The sequence below is a fragment of the Mastigoproctus giganteus genome, chromosome 11 (assembly GCF_048544385.1).
Source record: "Mastigoproctus giganteus isolate SK-2022 chromosome 11, ASM4854438v1, whole genome shotgun sequence".
In the NCBI taxonomy this organism is placed as follows: Eukaryota; Metazoa; Arthropoda; class Arachnida; order Uropygi; family Thelyphonidae; genus Mastigoproctus; species Mastigoproctus giganteus.
Window position 1 is genome coordinate 13,656,450 of NC_143585.1, and position 21,253 is coordinate 13,677,702.

Genomic DNA, 21,253 nt, shown 5'->3' on the forward strand with positions numbered 1-21,253 from the left:
AATTGGTAGTAAACTCGATCTAATTGCATTTTTGATAATACTGATAGCTGGAATTGTGTGGGTTTTTACATTATTATGGTGAAATGCGTTTCCCCTTCACTGATATAAAAAAACATAAATACATTTTCTGAATCTTCTCTTCATTCCTATCGTGTTGCTTTCAGTTGGGATGATTCTGTTCCGACTGCCATTTCTTGTAAACACAAAGGTGAACCATGCATAAGCGAATTCAGTTTGTGTTACACAGTAATACCTCGACTTACTCTACCCCGACTTACGCAAACTCGGAGTTACGCGGTTCTTGATTTTTTCGTTTGGTGTGTATCTAAAATTAGCTTAAAAAAATAAATAAATAAATTGCAGCCATTATCAACCCACTGCAGGATGGAAGCCTCTTCAACAATTCATGCTGAGGGAAAATGGACCATAATCTGCCATGCTGGTCCAGTGCGGGTTGACAGATCGACCGTATTCAGCAGTCAGGGGCTTGAACCCTGGTCTACTCAAAGAGCGTGTGCCACTGCACTCCAGCTCCTGACCACTCGGCTACGGAGGCCTTAAATTAGCTTACCAGCGATTTGGAAGTCAAATCATAAAGCTTGGGTGACAGCTTCCATTTTTGAGGACTGGTTTGGTCACCATTTCATACCCGAAGTCGAACGTTATTGCAAGTCTAAACAGATTCCATTTAAAGTGATGATTCTTATTGACAATGCACCCGGTCACCCTCCTGCCACCCTAATTAATTTCGACACATGTGTGAAAGTTGTGTTTTTGACTCTAAACACAACCCAACTTGCTTCAACCGATGGACCAGGGAATCATCAAAACATTCAAGGCTTACTACACAAGGCGTTCGTTTGCACGTCTGAATGAAGCTATGAGACAAAATAGTGAGATATCTGTTAAAGACTTTTGGAAACAATTTAATCTTTTAGATGCTGTAAGAATCATTGAAGAATCTTGGGATGAAATTCACAAAAAAACATTGAATGGTGTCTGGAAGTAACTTTGTCCATTTTTTTTCAAAACCGAGACGAAAACAGCACCAGAAACTGATCATGTCGCTCATGTGATAGAAGAAGTTGTTAATCTTGCCAGGCAGTTAGATTTGCAAGTCAATGGTGATGATATCAATGAGCTGTTGGATTCACATAGTCAGGAGCTGACAATGAATGAGCTCATAGAGATGCGTGAGCAAAACATCACTGAAGTATCTGACACTTCAGACCCAGTTCCACCAGAAAAGCACATAAAGCACATGACAATTGAAAGCTTGACCTTTTGGTCTCAGCTCAATTGAAGAACGTGTTATAGCTACAAAGCAAGGAATAAAAAAATTATTAGCTTGCTACGAAGAAATTCTGCGTGAAAAAAAGGTGCTGTGTCGTCAGACGAATTTGTTAGATTTTATGAAGCCATCGACATCTAAATAACTTTTTTACGTAACTCATTTATTTTTTTAATACATATTTTGTATTAATATGTATAAATAACTGCAATTTTATTAAATATTTTTCTTCTAAATTAGTGTTTTTGTTAGTCCTTGGTCCCAATTAAACAAAATTTATATGTATTTATATGCAAAGTTGTACCCTGACTTAAGCGATTTTCTCGGACCCACCTATCGCGTGATTTCGGGGTATTACTGTATAAGATATCTTTCCCCTATTTATAAATCGTGTATGATCGAATTCGTGTAGTGTAAACACATGTTATACAAGGAGTGACTGTACTTTTTATTGATCTGTAACTTTTCCATGCTGCCTTTTTCTGCCCAAGTAATATGGCAATTTCATTATTCATCCAACTTGGAATCCTCCTCTTGGAGTATTTTTTTTTTTTTTTTTAATAGTATATATGTATTCAATGCTTCTGTGATTAATGTTTTAAAGGTATACCATAATTCAGTTGTATTTGCTCTCTGTGAGATATCTACCAAGTTAATAGAGGCCATGTAGCACCTTAAGCCATCATAATTTCCTTTCCTGAAATTATAACCCTTTCCTTTGCCTTTAACTACTGCTACTTCTCTCTTCAACATCTACCATAGAACTCCATGATCACTTATGCTGCTGATTCCTGCACTTCTAGCTCTATTATATTGTCTGGTTCGTGGGTGATGATCAGGCCTAGAATATTCTTTTCCATTACTTTCCCTGACATGTTGATACAAATAACAATCATCTAGTTGATTTAAAAATTTTGGTCCCCTATGTCAAGTTTCCTACCCATTTGCTCCAGTCAATTAGAGGCAAATTAAAATCACTTGTAATAATACATTCACACTTACTTGCCCATTCCATTTGCACATAGAGGCTCTCATCATAAATCTTCACAATCATCTAGCTGTAGATTACTCCCACTCTCATTATACTTTTGCTTCCAACTATCCCACACCATACAAATTCTATACTAGCATACAAAGCACTTGAATCCGGGAAGCTTTCATTGCTCTCAGGCTGCTTTTGATAAGCATGATCCCACTACCCTTTCTATCTGCCTTAACCTTCCTAAATACACTGTACTGAATCCCATCATCCATTATCTCCAGGTGGCACCACGTTTTCAGCGTTACTTGTCCTAACCAGCAGTTCGAATTCACTCATTTTATTGACAGCACTTCCGACATTACTGTATAAACAGTTAAGACTTGGTGTTCTTGTATAGTTAACTACCCTGATATCCCCTTTAAGTTATTTAGGCTTTCTTCCCTGGCATTAGCTCCTGCTCACTGAAACATTTCTGCCCTCTGAACATCTTGCTAATGTGATCTGTTGCAGTAACAAACAAGAACTTTTGAGGTATGTGTTACTTTAACCAATATTATCAGATAAATACATATCAATATTACCCTTGTCCCCTCAAATTAGTAGTTTCCCTAAACCTTTAAGATATCCTCAATAATACTGGCAAAAACTCTTGCACCATCTTTGTTTAAATGTATCCCACCTGTACAAAACAGATTCCTTCTACCCATAAGTGCAGGCCAAGCTGATAAAAATTTCCCCCCAAAAGCCTTGCAGAGTCGAGTTAATCCACAAGGCTTTCAGCATATAATCCTTCCTGTCGTGCCTGGGCAGAATTACAGACATTTTGACCTAACCCGTGTCATTTCTTCAGCATGGTTCTTATTTGCCTAACAAATCATCAGATCATCTATGCTTGATATCATTAGTCCCCACATGAATAATAATATTCTTTCCCCCACCCCTTAAAATCTGACAATCTTTTGGTGACATTATTAATAGTTGCTCCCGCAGACATACCCTGGTTCTAGTCCACTTGTCCTTATTACAAAAAATATTCCCCATTTCCCTGACAATGGAGTCTCTTAATAGAACAAAGTTATTCTGAACCAGAGTAGAGTGGTTTGCACTTGGTTATTCTGCTCTTGGGCTGAATTGGGAGTACATAACCCTTGGTAGGTTAATAGGGTCTTGAGTCCCTTATGAGCTTCAAGTTACAATATTCTCTGGGGAAAGCAGAGAATATTGTAACTGTTTTTTCAGCAAATCAAATTGTTCTAGCAATGCACCAAATTTTAACTTAAGATTGGTACACTCTATAGAATGGTGACAAAGAAAAGAATTGCCAGGTGAGCTATGATTATCCACTATGTCAACCTTGGAATGCATGCCACACGTTCTGCAAAGGATGAAACAATGATTTACCCAGAAATTGCGATCGGCTGTTTCCGTACGAGTCATGATACTTTCTGATGAAGTGTTCAAGGTGTACCATTCACAGCCATTCTTAAATCCACTAAATCAGTGGTTTTCAACCGGGGTGCCGCGGCACCTTAGGGTGCAGCAACAACAACATTCCAGGGGTGCCACGTAATTTGGTTTTAAGTTACTTAAACTTATTATAGGCCCCTCTGTAGCCAGGTGGGAAGGAGCAGCAGTGCGCTTCTTGATTAGACCGGGATTCGATCCCGTCACCACCAAATAAGGAGGATGCGGAAAGGTCAGGGAATGACCACCGCATAAACTTACAAACTATTACAGGGGAAAAAAAAAAAAACATATCAAAATAAACTGTACAATAAATTAAATAAATTATTTAAAAGTAATCCAACCTCTCTAATCCCAATCAGATCCACTAATCCCCTCTAATCTCAAATCTGTAATCACTATGAAGAGCATTACGAAACATGTCTGCTTGCCACGAATGCTAACAGTAGAAAGGTATTCATATTCTACTTTCATTTTCATTATGATTCTGACAGAAGCCTAAGGCAAGTGTGAACACACACACACTGCTAATTACTGACTGAGTGAAACAATCGGTAATTTTTTCACCACCGATGAGGTTACCCCTCCTCTACACTTACTCATAATCTTGGCTCTCTAGCTCTATTGCTTCTTTTGTAATAAATAAAGTCTTAACTTTTTGATTGAATGTTGTGCTGTAGCAAAATCCAGTTAAACCTGGATTTTGCTACAGTCTTCTCCTTCGGGTGAAGTGTTACTTATTCGAAGTAGTGCAGTGTCATGGCAACTCATCGTGAAGGTATTCACAATATGAGATGTAACTTAAATGATGCAAGTGCACTAAAATATACATAGTCTAACCCTTTTGCAGCTTGAGGCATAAGCCCTTAATGCATTAGAGTCCTAGATGAGAGGATATTATTGCTTTAAAAAAAAAGTAACTGCGTTTTTTTCCCAATTTTTTTAATGATTTTCTTATTTGTTGTTTTTTTTAAATTCTGATTTAGTTTTTGGTAAGTTTTCTTTAATGATGGACAATTAAATCATGGTAAGAGGAAATTAATATTTATGAAAACTTTGTACTATATACAGAGTTTTAATTTTTTTGCAAAACTTCAAATTTTTCATAAATAAAGTCACCCCACAAAGCCCACCCCTATAGAAAACTCACCAAAGGGAGCCACTGATATTTGGGGAACTCACTTGTGAATGGTTAAAGCTCATATTCTGTGTTGTCTTTGAGTGCTGGATGAGATCAGTAACATGAATATGTCAATATCCTTTGGTTTAGGTCAAATATATTACCATTATTTTTTGCACAATCAAGGATTGACCCCAACAGTTTTTTTATATATTGTATTTTTAAAGGGTATATAATTAATAATACAGAAATTATTTTGCTTTTTTCATATGACAGTTGAAAGACAACTCCAAGACTTTGAAGCACCATATTTATCACTTCAAGCAGCAGGAAGTGGTCATTATCTTGTAATACGTAAGAGGCAAGTTGCAGTGAAATCATTTTTTAAACTATTGTGTTACATATTTTTTCCTAAAAAAAACTTCCTTTCTTATAACATAGAACTTTAGTTTTAAGTTTCAGTTATATGAAAAGTTGTGACCAAATTTAATATTTTGTTTCTTTTTATTTTTAACTGATTTTTCAGTTGGTCTTGAAACTGTTACCAAGAATGACATTGGTTCTGCATATTGCAGTGCCTAGTAACTAGGCACCTGTGAGAAGACACTGATTGAAGTGTTGAAGGCTTTAAATGGAATATGCTAAATGCTAATGGCATCCTTAGTCTTTGGTATATAAAACACAAGCAAACCATTTTTTTTTAAATTGGAAAAAGAATGGTAGCAAGATAAATGTGTGAAAATTTGCTTTCATCAAGACAGTAATTCATTCTAGGAAATTTCTTGTTGTTGTGGAAGTGGGTAGGAAGGATTAGAAAAATTGTTTGAGGGGATATACGTGTAATTTGATAGGTTTCTTAATGTTGCACCTTAAAAAATAAGGAAATTTATGGAGAATCAGTGTAGCTATGCAGTCTGATTGTTTAGTAAAGCTTATGCAGGTAAAGCAGCTCCTTTTCATATATCTTTGAAATTAAAAAAAAAAATTCCATGCACCATGCTAGTGAGCTATGTCTTCTACGGCTAACTCTTTGTAAAGTTCCATATTAGTGTTTGGAGTTAAAACAGTACATGTTATAAGGCATTGCAAACAATCACAGATAGTGGCAGAAAAACAAAAAAACATTCTGTGTTGACTTGAATATGACTAACAGGCACTCATATTTGATTATGTTGTTTGAGCGATAAGTGTGGGGCAGGGAGAATTCTAACAAGCATCTTCAGCAGGTGTCTAGCAGCTTTGAAATTGAATTCCTGAAATTACATTCCTGTTACTACAAATCAGTGATGATAATCCATAAAGAATAAGAATTTTTTGGCAAGTTGGATTGCTTCTCCTCCATTATTGTACTATAACAGAGATTTCCTAAATTGGTAGATCCTAGGATTGATTGTGGTGGCCCCTAAAGTGACCTCAATGTTCACCAGACTTAATTGATTTCTTAAATGATTTTTTTTTTTTTTTTTAGTGCGGGTGTTTCATCAAAAATGAAGTTTGTCATCATTATCATAGCCCATCAGTGAACTGAAGGAATAAAATTATTATTGTCCAGTTAATTCTCGATCTGTTCCATGAAGCATGGGAGTTAATTGAATTTCTTTGGTATGTCTGTGGCCTCATCTGTGATGCTCATGTTGGGCATCTTTAAATTTGTTGTGTATTTCTCTTCATTTTCATGTAATTTTTTTCCTTTCATGTTAAATATAGTCATTATAAATGTTTGAAGTTGTAATGCTACTTTTTAATTACTGTGCATATTTATAAGAATTGTAATGTTGAGAAGATGTAAAAAAGGCATGAAGCAAAATCAGAATATCATTATGAGAGGAGAATGGAGTTAATTTGTATGAGATGAATCGATAACCAATACAACTGCTCTCTTTTGGATAGTGTCTAGTCGTTTTGTGACTACCCCAGATGTGTGAGCAGTATCCCTTAGTAGGACGGATTTGTATACAGAGTTAGCAGTTGCTTAGTCAGGAAAGAAAAAGTAATGCCAATTGCACAAAAAAAGCCTATTTTTTTTTTATTCAAAGGAACCAGTATTTCTGATACTTATACCAATAAGATTTATCATGGTTATCTCCATTAAAGCTGTTCAGAAATCTGAGCGTTGTTGAAGGTGGGCGTGGAAGATGTAGACTTTTTATTAATTCTGCTTCTCCCGTTCTTATTTTAAAGTCTAAAAATCCTGGACTGGGTTTTTAGAAGGACTGAAGGTATCAAAGTATTCTTCTCCCTAGTAGAGAATTACCTCAGATCAGCATTTAAGGAACTGGTGTTTCAGCATTCAAGGAGATGCAGCTGTTTTTGCAGAGCAGAGTGTGTCAAAGTGGAAAATTGATTGCAGTCTACTGTCATAAAAAAAAAAACTATGGATAACAGTTATTGTCAGTGAAGACAAAGAAAACTGTTGAAATGCTGGTCAAGACATCAAAGGCAGATATTGTTTGGATATCAGAAGACATGGTGTCACACAGAAAAAAGCAGTGCAGAATTGGAATTTGGGGAGTACATTGTGTACAGAAAGGATAGTAGTCAGGATAGAAACGGAGGAGGGGTTATGCTGTTAGTTTAGAAACACATAAAATCTAAGGAAGTGCATCCAGTTGACATGGGTGGAGAGGGTAATGTTGTCAGTTTGGTGTGACTAAAATCACTGGGGAAGGGAAAATGAGAATAGGAGTGTGTTATAGGCCTAATGACTATGATGAGTACAACAAACAATTGTGCAGAGAAATAGGGTGGGTCAGTAAATCAGATTGTCTTATAATGGAGATTTTAACTTTCCAGATATTGACTGGAACTTGTGGGTTGGTCACTCGCACGCTAGCAAGACTTTTGTGGATTTATTGGAGGATTGTTTTCTACAGCAATATGTTTGAGGGGCAACCAGAGGAAGTAATACTCTTGGTCTGATTATCAGCAGTGATTATTCATGCATTAAGAATTTGCAGATAAAGGAATTGCTTGGTGACAGTGATCACAGTGTACCAATGTGGGATTTACTTAAAGATGTAACTACCATCAAGGGTAAAGGGAAGGGTTTTTGCTTTCGTAAAGGTGACTACGGTGGTCTCAGATCATTTTTAAAATTCTGTACAGTGGTATCAACTGATGATGTTACCAGTGGTGAATTCTAAATGGGAAGCCTTCAAGGAATTAACCTTGGATGCTACTAGGCTTTTCATACCAACTAAGAAATACTGTTCAAGATTTAGACCTAAATGGAGGTCAGATGATCTAATTGGGCTCGTGGCAGAGAAGAAAAATGCATGGGATGCATATAAATTATCAGGTGACACAGAAGCCTATGGCAGATATACAGAGTCCAGTCACGATATTATGACCACTCCCCAATGCAGACATCTCACACACACCTAGCGAATCATACAGCGCACATGTTAAGTTCACACACCTCAAGTATATAAGGCTTGATGTTTGCCATCCATGAACACAGTAACAGCCTCTTTCATGGGCAAAGCATGCCACCTATTTTACCTGGAAAAAGGCATGATCTTTGGCTATTGGGCCAGGGGTGCGAGCATTTCCAAAACAGCGGACTTTGTGAAATGCACTCACTTGCTGCAATGGTGAAAGTGTATCAAGACTGGACGTATGGGATAGTTTTCAATACCCATGTGCCATTGATCCCAGAGGTGATCGTTGGCTGAAACAGTCGGTCAGGACCAATCGACATGCTACTGTTGCTCAACTGGCTGTCTGAATGAACCGTGAGGCCACCAGAAAGGTCTCCAACACCACAGTGCAGCGAACCCTGTTGCGCATTGGGCCCCAGAGCAGCCACTTGGTGAGAGCACTCATGCTGATAGCAGTTCATCGCAAACAGTGCCGTCAGTTTGCACAGCAATACCGACACTGGATCCCGACCAAGTGGGTGGCCTTCTCTGATGAGTCACAGTTTCTGCTCCACCGAGTCGATGGACGGTGGAATATTAGGCATGAAACCTCTGAGAACAGACACCCAGACACAATTGTTGGCAGAAGGCAGGCTTGTGGGGGTGGTGTAATGGTCTGGAGAATGTTTTCATGGCATGGCTTGGGTCCACTGATACTCCTGGAGGGCACCCTGAATGCAAATGGTTACCTATCGGTCGTCGCCAGTCAAGTACATTTGTACATGTTGACAATGTGCCATGCCATGTTGCCAGAATTGTCCATGAGTAGTTTGAGGATTGAGGAGCACGACAAAGACTTCAAGCTACTTCCTTGGCCACAGAATTCCTCGGATCTTAACCCAATTGAAAATCTATGGGGCCACCTTGATCAACACATCAGACTAATGGATCCTCCACCAAGGAACCTACAGGAACTCCGGGATGCACTGCAGTCTACATGGTCACAGATATCCGTAGCAACCTTCCGCGGACTTATTGAGCCCCTCCCATGGCGGCTGGCTGTGGTGCATGCTGTGAAAGGCGCATATTCTGAATACTAGGTGGTGGTCATAATCATGTGACTGGACCCTGTAAGTTAGTCTGTAATTAAGTCACAAAGGAGGTTAGGCAATCGAAGGCTGATTATGAGAAATCCTTGGCAAAGGATGCAAAGAAAAAAAAGAATTCTTTACTTATGTAAACTCAAGAAAGAAGGGGATGAATCAGATTGGTCTCCAATTGAAATTAATGTCGGACTGTTGATGATTAGATAGCTGACAAACTGAATGAGTATTTTGCATCTACATTCACACATGAAGTCTGTAAGGAAGAGGAGGACACAAGTATACTAAACTGTAACAGGGAGATAAATGACTTTGTAATAACGGTGAGCAAAGTGGAGGAGAAGTTTTTGAAATTAAACATAAAAAAGACACCTGGGGTGGATGGAATCATCCAGTTATATTGGAGGCAGCTAGGGAAGAAAGCAAACCCTTAACCATAATTATGAGAGCATCCTTAGATTCAGGGGAGGTCTTTATGGACTGAAGATGTGCAAATGTATCCCAATTTACAAAGGGAGTTCAAAGGGTGACACAAATAATTATAGAGCTGTTAGTTTAATTTCTGTTCTGGGGAAAATAATGGAGTCACTGGTTAAAGAAATGTTTCAGTATCACCTAGACACAACTTCAGTATTAGATCAAACCCAGCATGGGTTTGTTAAGGGGAGGTCTTGTCTGACCAATTTGATTCGATACGATGATGTGGTCACAAAGGAACTCGATGCATAAAATAATTTTTATATCATATACTTGGATTTCAGGAAAGATTTAGATACTGTTGGAATTGCAGTACAAATTGGAGTGGTATGGCATTAAGGGCAAGTTGCTACAGTGGATAAAGGGATGGTTGAGTGGGTGAGGCAGAGAGCGGTAATAAATGGACACTGCTCTACTTGGACTAATGGTATTAGTAGAGTTCCCCAGGGTTCGGTGTTGGGTCCATTGTTGTTTTGTGTATTTATCAATGATATCGATGAAGGTATATCAAACTTAATGTCCAAGTTTGCAGATGATACAAAGGTTTGCAGGGTTGTTAATGATAGTAAAGATAGTATGCTACTGCAACAGAATCTGGAAAAGTTAGGCAGATGTGTAAACTGCTGAGAAGTGTAAACTGAAGTTTAACATTGACAATGCAAAGTACTCCATGTGGGTAGCAGTAACCCGAGAGAAACGTACCAACTGTGTGGTACTACACTCAGGGAAGTTGAGAATGAAAAAGACTTGGATAATTGTGAAATTAGATGTGAAGTTCTCTGAGTAATGCATACAGGCTGCCAGAGCAAGTCATGCAGTCTTTTCAGTGATATAGAGGAATTTTGCTAGCAGGGATAAGGAGATGATTATCCTTCTGTATAAGGGAATGATCTGGCCACACCTTGAGTACCGAGTACAGGTCTGGAGACCTCATTTTAGGAAAGATGTAGAGTTGCTAGAATGAGTACAGAAAAGGGCAACAAGATTGATGAGAGGAATAAAGGGGTGCTCTTACCAAGAGAGGCTTAAATTCTGCAAGTTGCAGCATCTGGAGACTAGGCACTTGTGAGGGGATCTGATTGAGGTGTATACGGCTTTGAATGGTTTGAGCGGGCTCAATGCTGATGGGATTCTTTTGCTTGCTCATAGTAAGAACTTGAGGGGGCATAGATTCAAATTGATGAAAGACAGTTGTAGAATAGATGTATGGAAGTTTGCCTTTTGCCAGCGGGTAGTTGATTGCTGGAACAGATTTCCATCCGTTGTGGAAGTTGATAGCTTAAATAAATTTAATTTAAGGCTGAACTAGACAAACATTTGGTGTGACCGGATGGGTGAAATGGGAAGGGTTTTTTTTTTTTTTTTTTTGCTGATGCTGTATAAGCTTTCTTTCTTGCATCATATGCCTCTGCTATACAGGAGGAAAAGAATGGGTGAAAGAACGGAACCTTGCGGAACTTCAGCATTATCTGAGAAGTTAGGACTAGAGTTGTGAACCAATTTCAAATTCTTCACTGGCACAAAGTTAGATGTTACCAGGTGAGGGCATATACAGATGGATATAGTTGAAGCTCTTTGTGTCAATCTTATAACATCCCAACATATTATAATGAACAGGTGGTAGGTTTGTGGTTTATTTCACATAAACCTGAAGCTATTTTGCATTTGTTATAATGACCATGAAAAATGAACGAATTCTCTATAATCATCCAAAAATTTTCACCACTCTATCTTGATTTTTATTCTTTTTTTATTACAATATTTACATTTTAAAAATGAAAGAACACTAATTTACTGAAGCTAATAACAGGCTTGCGAGCTGACTGTGAGAAATCACTTGCTGGCATGGTGAAATGAACTTCTAGCTTATCAGAATGTTAAACATTCCTGAATGCACCTGTTCACCATTTGGGAAGATAAAAAAAAAAAAAAAAAAAATTGAAAGTTTAGAAAAATGTGTTGTACGAGGTAGGATTACAGGATGAAAGGTGAATTGTCCAGATCTTGCAGAAATACCCTTGGAATGGCTAATGATAATGCATATAAAATGTTCATGTTGACAAAAATCTTTTAAAAACTAAGGCTGAATTGTTTGTACATCACATCAGATGAATATTGAAGATTAAGTCTTCTGGAGAAAAGTTCCAGAAATTTGCGGCTTGTCTGGCCCATCTTTCAAAAAAATTGTGCAGAAAAATGTGCAGCCATTGACACTGAAACTATGAAGGAATGGAAGGATAATTATTTAAAAAAAATATTTTGTTGACATGATCAGAATGACATCTTCAATGCTGATGAAACTGGGCTTTTTTTTTTTTTTTTTTTTTTTTTTTCCCCTAAGAATGGTAGTGGGAAATAAGGTAAAACAACAGATTACATTCTCCTAGCAACAAACATGTCTGGCACAGAGAAGCTTCTTGTCTTCAAATCTCTGTGTGCCAGAGAAAATGTGAAGTATCTTGGATAAATGCACCCATTGCTGTGGCATAGCCAGGGTAGGGTTAACGGACACATTGTACCCCCTGACACTGAAATCTGGGGCGCCTCTGTAGCCAGGTGGGAAGGAGCAGCAGTGTGTAGCACACGCTTCTTGATTAGACCGGGGTTCGAGCCCGTCACCACCAAATATGGAGGATGCGGAAAGGTCAGGAATGACCACCGCATATTCCGGAGCAATATGGCCTTAGTTACTAATGCTCCTAAAAACCAAACAAACAAACAAACAAACAACTGAAATCTGGTATTGTGGTGCTTTTTAGTATTAGGCAATTGGTGCCTTTTTTTGTGAATGTACCTGCTGACAAAAAATCCTGGTTACGCTCTGCTGCATAATTGCCAGGTGAATGCCATATTGCAGTTATGTTGAGTACAGTCACCTAATTTGACATCAGTTCTTTAGCCCCTTGATCAGGTTATAATCCATTGTTTTCAGAAAAACTATTGAAGAATGCTATTAAACAAAATTGTGGTGTCTTCAAAGCAAAATAGAATACAAAGTCAATGTGCTGCAGCCAGTATATTTGTGTTTCAGCATGGGATGAGTTGAAAAAAAAAGGGATCTTCAAATTCTCCATACACTCTGGATTTGTTGCCTTGAATGATGCAATGAATGAAGCTTCGCACACTTCTTCCTATATTAATCATGAAGAACAGTCTGATAACAGCAAAGAAATTTTTGAGAATGCATATCATCATCATTGTCTAAACTTAGAGGGAACCATGTTTTTAGGATTATGCTGAAGTTGATGCCAACGTTGCATGTTTCAGGATATGCACAATTTCTGTTCCAGGAAAATTAATGGAGGCACTGGTTAAAGAAGCACTGCAGGATCATTTAGACAAGACTTCAGTTATAGCTCAGACACAGCATGGTTTTGTTAAGGGGAAGTCTTGCCTGACCAACTTGATTGGATACTACGATGCAGTCACAAAAGAACTGGATGCAGGGAATAACTTTGATATTATATACTTGGATCTTAGAAAGGCTTTTGATACTGTTGCACATGGAAGACTGCTACACAAATTGGAGCAGTGTGACATTGGAGGCAAATTGCTGCTATGGATAAAGGGGTGGTTGAGGGGGAGAAGACAGAGAGTGGTAATCAATGGACACTGCTCATCGTGGACTGATGTTATTAGTGGAGTCCCTCAGGGCTCAGTGTTGGGTCCATTATTGTTTTCTGTATTTATAAATGATATTGATGATGGTATATCGGGCTTAATGTCCAAGTTTGCAGACGATACAAAGGTTGGCAGGGTTGTCAAGGACACTACTGACACTATGCTGCTGCTGCAACAGGATCTGGAAAGGTTGAGCAGATGGGCTGAGAGGTGGCAAATGAAGTTTAACATTGACAAATGTAAAGTACTACACATGGGAAACAGGAACCCCAGAGCAACGTATCAACTCTGTGGTACTACACTGACAGTGGTAGAGAATGAAAGGGACTTGGGGGTGGTTGTGCAGGCAGATATGAAGTTCTCTGAGCAGTGCAGACGGGCTGCAAGAGTAGCTCATGGAGTATTGTCAATGATATACAGGAATTTTTCCAGCAGGGATAAGGAGGTGATTATTCCATTGTATAAGGCGATGGTCAGGCCACACCTAGAGTACTGTATACAGGTCTGGAGGCCTCATTTCAAGAAGGATGTAGAGCTGCTGGAACGAGTACAGAGAAGGGCAACAAGATTAGTGAATGGAACAAAGGGGTGCTCTTACGAAGAAAGGCTTAAGTTTTGTAAATTACAGTGTCTGGAGACTAGGCACCAGCGAGGTGATCTGATAGAGGTGTATAAAGCCTTGAATGGTTTAAGCATGCTCAATGCTGATGGGATTCTTCCTCTAGCTCAGAAAAATCACCTGAGAGGGCATAAATTCAAATTGAGGAAAGACAGATGTAGGATAGACGTGCGGAAATTTGCCTTTAGCCAGCGGGTGGTTGGTTGGTGGAACAGACTTCCATCCCTTGTGGTGGAGGTTGATAGCCTAAATAAGTTTAAGGCTCAGCTGGACAGGTATTTTGAACGAACAGAGGGGTGAAGTGGAAGTGAGTTTTTTTTTTTTTTTTGGCTGATGCTGCATAAGCTTGCTTTCTTGCATCAAATGCCTCTGATAATGCTAATTGAATAGGAACTCAATTCAGATATAATGGAGCTAGCTATTGTGGTTAATTAAGAAGTTTCATTGAAGGATGCTTATCAAGGATTAACTTTTTTTTTTTTCAAGCACAAGCGAATTGGAAAAGTGAATTAACTGCAATTGTGCACCTTCATAATTCTCTTTTAAAATGTCTGCCAATTAAGTAATGCATTTGGACAGATTTTAAATTTTATAAATATTTAAATTTAAATATTTATAAAATCTACACACACACAAAATTAATTTACATATGTACTGATGTAGACAGTATGAACCAGAACCGTAATGCTCAATACGTTCTACGTTGATATCAATATTTGTAAAATAATAAGAGAAGTTTACCTCAATATAGTACGTAGAACACTTCCCTATGATACTCTTCCAGAAACGTTTTAATTTCTGGAGAGTATCATACGGAAGTGTTCTATGTACTATATTGAGGTAAACTTCTCTTATTATTTTACAAATATGTACTGATGTATACAGTAATTACTGTGCATACATAATTTACAAATTAATCATACTGCACCCATACAATCAATATGAAATATACAACCTTCGTTTTCTTGTGTCATGCTGCAATACATATTGTGAATTACATTATTACTATAATGTATTAGTAAGATTACATTAAATGTTCAAACTTTTCTTTTTTCTTTTGCTGATTTTATGAACTATCGATGTAATGTGCTTTTGATATAGTGTTTTGTTTTTTCATTCCCCTATGGGGTGGCTATAAAGGGCTTCAACTGTATTTCTACAACAGGCTATATCGGGACTGCATCTCTGCATAAACTGAGAAAAGTGAATTACTATTACCCCTTATGTCTTTTTTGTTCTTCACCACCTTGAGTCTGATACCACATCATTATATGTTATTCTGGGATTACTGCTGCCCATATGCAGTACCTTGCATTTACCAGTGTTAAACATCATTAACCACTTCTCAGCCCAACTGTCTAATTTATAAAGCTCTTGCTGCATTAACAAGAGAGCATACAAAACACATTAATACATATTTATGCACAGAAAGTTACATGTAATAAATATATATGTAAATGTCTGTACATATATTAACTTCACACTGATCTCCTAGTACTTAAATGCCAGTACATCAAAGGCAGATATTGTTGGGATATCAGAGACATGGTGTCACACAGATATAAGCAGTGCAGAATTGGAATTTGGGGAATACAATGTGTATAGAAAGGACAGACAGGGTAGGAAGGGAGGAGGAGTTACGCTGTTAGTTAAGAAACACACAAAATCTAAGGAAGTGCATCCAGTTGATATGGGTGGACAGTGCAATGTTGAGTCTATTTGGTGTGACATAAACATTGGGAAAGGGAAAATTAGAGTAGGAGTATGTTTTCAGCCTAATGATGCTGATGAGTACGATGAACAGTTGTGCAAAGAAATAGAATGGGCCAGTAAGTCAGAATATCTTGTAATGGGGAATTTTAAATTTCCAAATATTCACTGTAACTTGTGGGCTGGTCACTTGCACGATAGCAGGACTTTTGTGGATTTATTGGAGGATTGTTTTCTACAGCAACCTGTTCGAGGGGCAACCAGAGGGAGTAAAACCCTTGATCAGATTATCAGCAGTGATGACATATGCATTAAGAATTTGCAGGTAAAGGGACCACTAGGTGACACTGATCACAGTATGCTGATCTGGGATTTAATCAAAGTTGTAACTACGATCAAGGGTAAAGGAAAGGGGGTTTTTTTTTTTTTTTTTTCGTAATAGTGACTACAGAGGTCTCAGACAGTTTTTAAATTCTGTAGACTGGGATCAGCTTGTGTTATGCTATTAGTTCAGTAACACATAAAATCTAAGGAAGTGCATCCAGTTGACTTGGTTGGACAGTGCAGCGTTTAGTCAGTTTGGTGTAACATTAGCACTCTCAAGCAAAAATTAGAGTAGGCGAATGCTATAGGCCTAATCAGTATAATGAACAGCTGTACAGAGAAATAGTGGGCCAGTAAATCAGAATGTCTTATCATGTCTTATCTTAAAATCTCCCATAACTTAATCATGATAAGTCATGGGAGATTTTAATTTCCCACATATTGACTGGAATTTGTGGGATGGTCGCTCACATATTAGCAAAGCTTTTGTGGATTTATTGGATTTATGTTTTTTAAAGCAGCATGTTCAGGAAGCAACCAGAGGGAGTAAAACTCTTGATTTCATTATCAGTACTGATTCTTCATGCATTAAGAATCTGCAGATAAAGGAACCACTAGGTGGCAATGATCACAGTGTGCTGATGTCAGATTTACACAAAGAGATAACTACCATCAGGTGTAAAGGGAAGAGTTTTTGCTTTTGTAAAGATGACTATGGAGGTCTGAGACAGTTTTTAAAGTCTATACAGTGAGACCAACTGATGATGTTACCAACAGCAAATTCTAAATGGAAATCATTCAAAGAATTAAATTTGGAAGCTACTATGCTTTTCATACCAATTAAGAAATATTGTTCAAGGTTTAGGCCTAAATGGATGTTAGATGAACTAATGAAACATGTGGCAGAGAAGAAAAACACAGGAGATACATATAAATTTACAGGTGGCACAGAAGCCTATGGAAGATATAAGCTGGTCTGTAATCAGGTTGCAAAGGAGGTTAGGCAATCAAAGACAGTTTACGAGAAATATTTAGCAAAGGATGCAAAGAAAAACAGCAAAGAGTTCTTTACTTATGTAAACACTAGAAGGAAGGGTATGAATCAGATTGGTCCACTTGATATCAATGGTTGAACTGTTTATTATCCTGCTCAGATAGCTAACAAACTGAATGAGTATTTTGCTTATACTTTTGCAACTGAGGAGTTATTCAGGGAGGGGAATACCAGAGGTCTATTGAACTATGGTATTGAGTTAAATTATTTTTTTAATAACTGAGAGCAATTTGGAGAAGAAATTATTGAAGATAAACATAAAATATAACAGACACCTGGGATGGATGGGATCTATCCAGTTTTATTAAAGGAAGTAGGAAAGGATATAAGCAAAATGGACTGGAGATGTGAAAATGTGACCCTAATTCACAAAGGAGGATCTAAGGGTAATTCTGGAGAAATTAATGGAGGCACTGGTTAGCATTAGTAGATGAATACGGTGCAAGAAAGCAAGCTGATGCAGCATCAGCCAAAAAAAAAAAGCCTCCCATTTCAGCCCTCCATTCGTTCCAAATTCCTGTTCAGCTCAGCCTTAAACTTAATTAGGCAATCAGCTTTCACAACAAAACATGGAAGTCTGTTCCACCAATCAACTACCTGCAGGCTAAAGGCAAATTTCCACACATCTATTCTACAACTTTCTTTCCTCAATTTGAAACTGTGCCCCCTCAGGTTCTTAGTATGAGCAAGAGGAAGAATCCCATCAGCATTCAGCTTGCTCAACTCATTCAAGGCCTTTTACACCTCAATCAGATTACCTCGCAGGTGCCTACTCTCCAGGTGCTGCAATTTGCAGAACTTAAGCCTTTCTTTGTAAGAGCACCAATTTGTTCCCATCACCAATCTTGTTGCCCTTCTTTGTACTCGTTCTAGCAACTCTACATCCTTCCTAAAATGAGGCCTCCAGACCTGTACGCAGTACTCTAGATGTGGCCTGACCATTGCCTTGTATAACGGTATAATCACCTCCCTATCCCTGCTAGCAAAATTCCTATATATCATTGACAAAACTCCATGTCATGCCCTGGCAGCCTGTCTGCGTTGTTCAGCGAAATTCATATTTGACTGCACAATTACCCCAAGTCTTTTTCACTTTCCACTTATCTGAGTATAGTACCACACAGTTAGTATGTTTCTATTTGGTTATTGCTACCTTGCATTTGTCAATTTTCATTGGTACTTCTCAGCCCATTTGCCCAACTTATCTAGATCCAGTTGGAGTAGCATATTGTTGTTAACAACCCTGCCAACCTTTGTATCATCTGCAAACTTGGACATTAAACCTGATATACCTTTATCAATTCATTCATAAATATACAAAACAACAATGGGCCCAATACTGAACCCTGGGGAACTCCACTAATAACATATGTCCACGAAGAGCAGTGCCCATTTATTACCACTGTCATCTCCCACTCAACCATCCCTTTATCCATTGTAGAAACTTGCCCTTAATGCCATACCTCTCCAATTTGTACAGCAGTCTTCCATGTGCAACAGTATCAAAAGCTTTCCTCAAATCCAAGTATATGATATCAAAATTATATTTTGGCATTCAGTTCCTTTGTGACCACATCATAGTATCCAGTCGAATTGGTCAGACAAGACCTCCCTTTAACAAACCCATGCTGTGTCTTAACTATTACTGCAGTCTTGTCTAGATGATCCTGCAATTCTTCTTTAACCAGCAATTCCATTATTTTCCCAGGAACACAAGTTAAACTAACAGTTCTGTTGTGTTAAATGTGTCACCTTTTTAACCCCCCTTTGTGAATTGGTGATACATTTGTACACCTCCAGTACATGGGGGTCCTCCCCTGAACCCAAGGAAGCTCCCATTATTATGGCTGAGGGTTTGTTTGGTTCCTTTGCCGCCTCCTTTAATATAACTGGATAGATCCCGTACGCCCCAGGTGCTTTCTGTATGTTTAACTTCAACAATTTCTTCTTCACTTTGCTCTCAGTTATTACAAAATCACTTAGCTCCCTGTTAGAGTTTGATAAACATCTGGCACTCCCCTCGTGTGTGCCTGAATGAGTATTTTGCATCATGTAGATGCAAAATACTCATTCAGTTTATCAGCTACCTGAGGATGATCATCAGTAGTCAACCGATCTATGTTCTAAGTGGGCTAATCTGATTCATCTCTTTCCTTCTAGAGTTTACATAGTGTTTTTTTTTGCATCCTTTGCCAAAGAATTCTCGTAATCTGCCTTTGCCTGCCGCTACTAGTGACGGTTGTGTTCCAAGCCGCTAATTGGATTTTTCTTATTTATTGATTTGAAATTATTGTTTTTCAAAAACTTTTGATTTAAATTTAGTAGTATAACATTATTTTGTGATTTTTTTGATTAATTTGGTGCATTTATTCTTTACTCGGCCTTGTAAAAGTATCGGTAAGGGTTTCCACGTGTTCGTAACTACCGCTACCGTTAGTAACTTTCCCGCCATTGTGATACCGTACTAGATATACCGTACTAGATAGCGTTAGTTGAACTTCGTTAGCAGTTAAATTGTACGTTTAAATAAATACATATAACGACTTAGATTACAAACGTAATATAATTAATAACATAACATAATTAATTAATAAATTAATAGAATCATGACTCAGACCACAGCAGCAAAGCAAAAGGCTCAAGCTAATGGAAGTGCTGTGGCTCAGAGCAGAACTGAGGGGGGCAGTTGTCCTCTGACTCACAGCCTTATAAAATGCACTGTTTGCTTGATGTTTGCAGAGCAATCAGGTACGGGACATGATACTGCCAAGGGGGATGTCTTTGTGTGTGCGCGATGCAAGGAGTGTATCGATATCAGGCAACAACTCGGCGTTCTTGTGGGCCTATATGAGAGCTTGAAGGACAGGGTGGATGCCCTCGAAGAAACTAAATTGAGGGGCCCATCAAGCTCTCAGCTGCCCACATCAACGCCAGAGCTTGCACTTGGGAATCGCGTAACACAGAGACAACCCCCAAGGCAGAATGCGCTGGTCCCGAAGAAACTAGTAGTTGTTGGTGACTCTATTGTCAGGGAAACGGGGAACATGCTTTGTAAAAAAGATAGGTGGAACAGGACCAGGGTATGTCTGCCAGGGGCAAAGGTTGATGACGTTGTAGAGCGAATATCATCATTTAAGGGCACAAAAGGTGATACAGTTGTACACGTTGGCACTAATAATATTAAGAGTAGGAGACCGGCAGAATTACTTAACAAGTACAGGTCACTGTTGAACAAAAGCCGAGAATTAGGGTTGAATTTGAAAGTGTCTGCAATTCTGCCCAGACACGATAGGAGGGAGTATATGATGTGAGAGCCTTGTCGATCAATTCGGCCCTGGAAAGGTTGTGCAAGGCTCAAGGGGTAGAATTTTTTTCAGCCTGGACTATACTTGTTAACAGGAGAGATTGCTTCTACAGGGATGGGATACACTTAAATAGAAAGGGTGCAAGAATATTTGCTGATGCTATCGAGGCAGTGTTAGGTGGGTCGGAAAACTGCTAGCTTGGGGGGAGACAAAGACCAATAGATTGACAGTAGCCACTGGCAGAGGTGAAAGAGATTCTTGCACTGCTTCTATTAGAATGAGCAGAAGCCTGAAAAACAAGATGCATGGTATTTCAGAGACTGCTGGGAGCCATTGCGGTACAAGTAAACACATGGGTTGTGTTAGGGTAGCTAAGAATAGAAACAGGTGCAGGTATACTTGCGTGTACACCAATGCTAGGAGTTTAGTAAATAAATTTGATGAATTTGAGGTATTGCTCAAAACATCGAAGGCAGATATTGTTGGGATATCAGAGATGTGGTGTCACACAGATATAAGGGATGCGGAACTGCAATTTGGGGAGTACAACGTCTACAGAAAGGATAGACAGGATAGGAAGGGGGGAGGTGTTATGCTATTAGTTAAGAAACACATAAAAACCAAGGAAGTGAAGCCAGTCGACATCGCTGGACAGTGCAGTGTGGAGTCAGTTTGGTGTGACATAAACATTGGGAGATCAAAATTGAGAGTAGGAGTGTGCTATAGGCCTAATGACTTTGATGAGTATAATAAGATATTGTACAGGGAAATAGAGTGGGCCAGTAAATCAGAGAGTCTTATAATGGGAGATTTTAATTTCCCAG

General features: G+C 38.5%; 1 protein-coding gene across 1 annotated transcript in view; it reads left to right on the forward strand.

The window, feature by feature from the left end:
* LOC150077728 (sorting nexin-17-like) overlaps window positions 1-21,253 on the forward strand; it is a 229,762-nt gene that overhangs the window by 127,326 nt on the left and 81,183 nt on the right. The window contains exon 6 of the mRNA XM_090384829.1: window positions 5,134-5,218. Coding sequence (XP_090240955.1) covers window positions 5,134-5,218 — 85 coding nt within the window. The remainder of the gene's footprint in view (window positions 1-5,133; window positions 5,219-21,253) is intronic.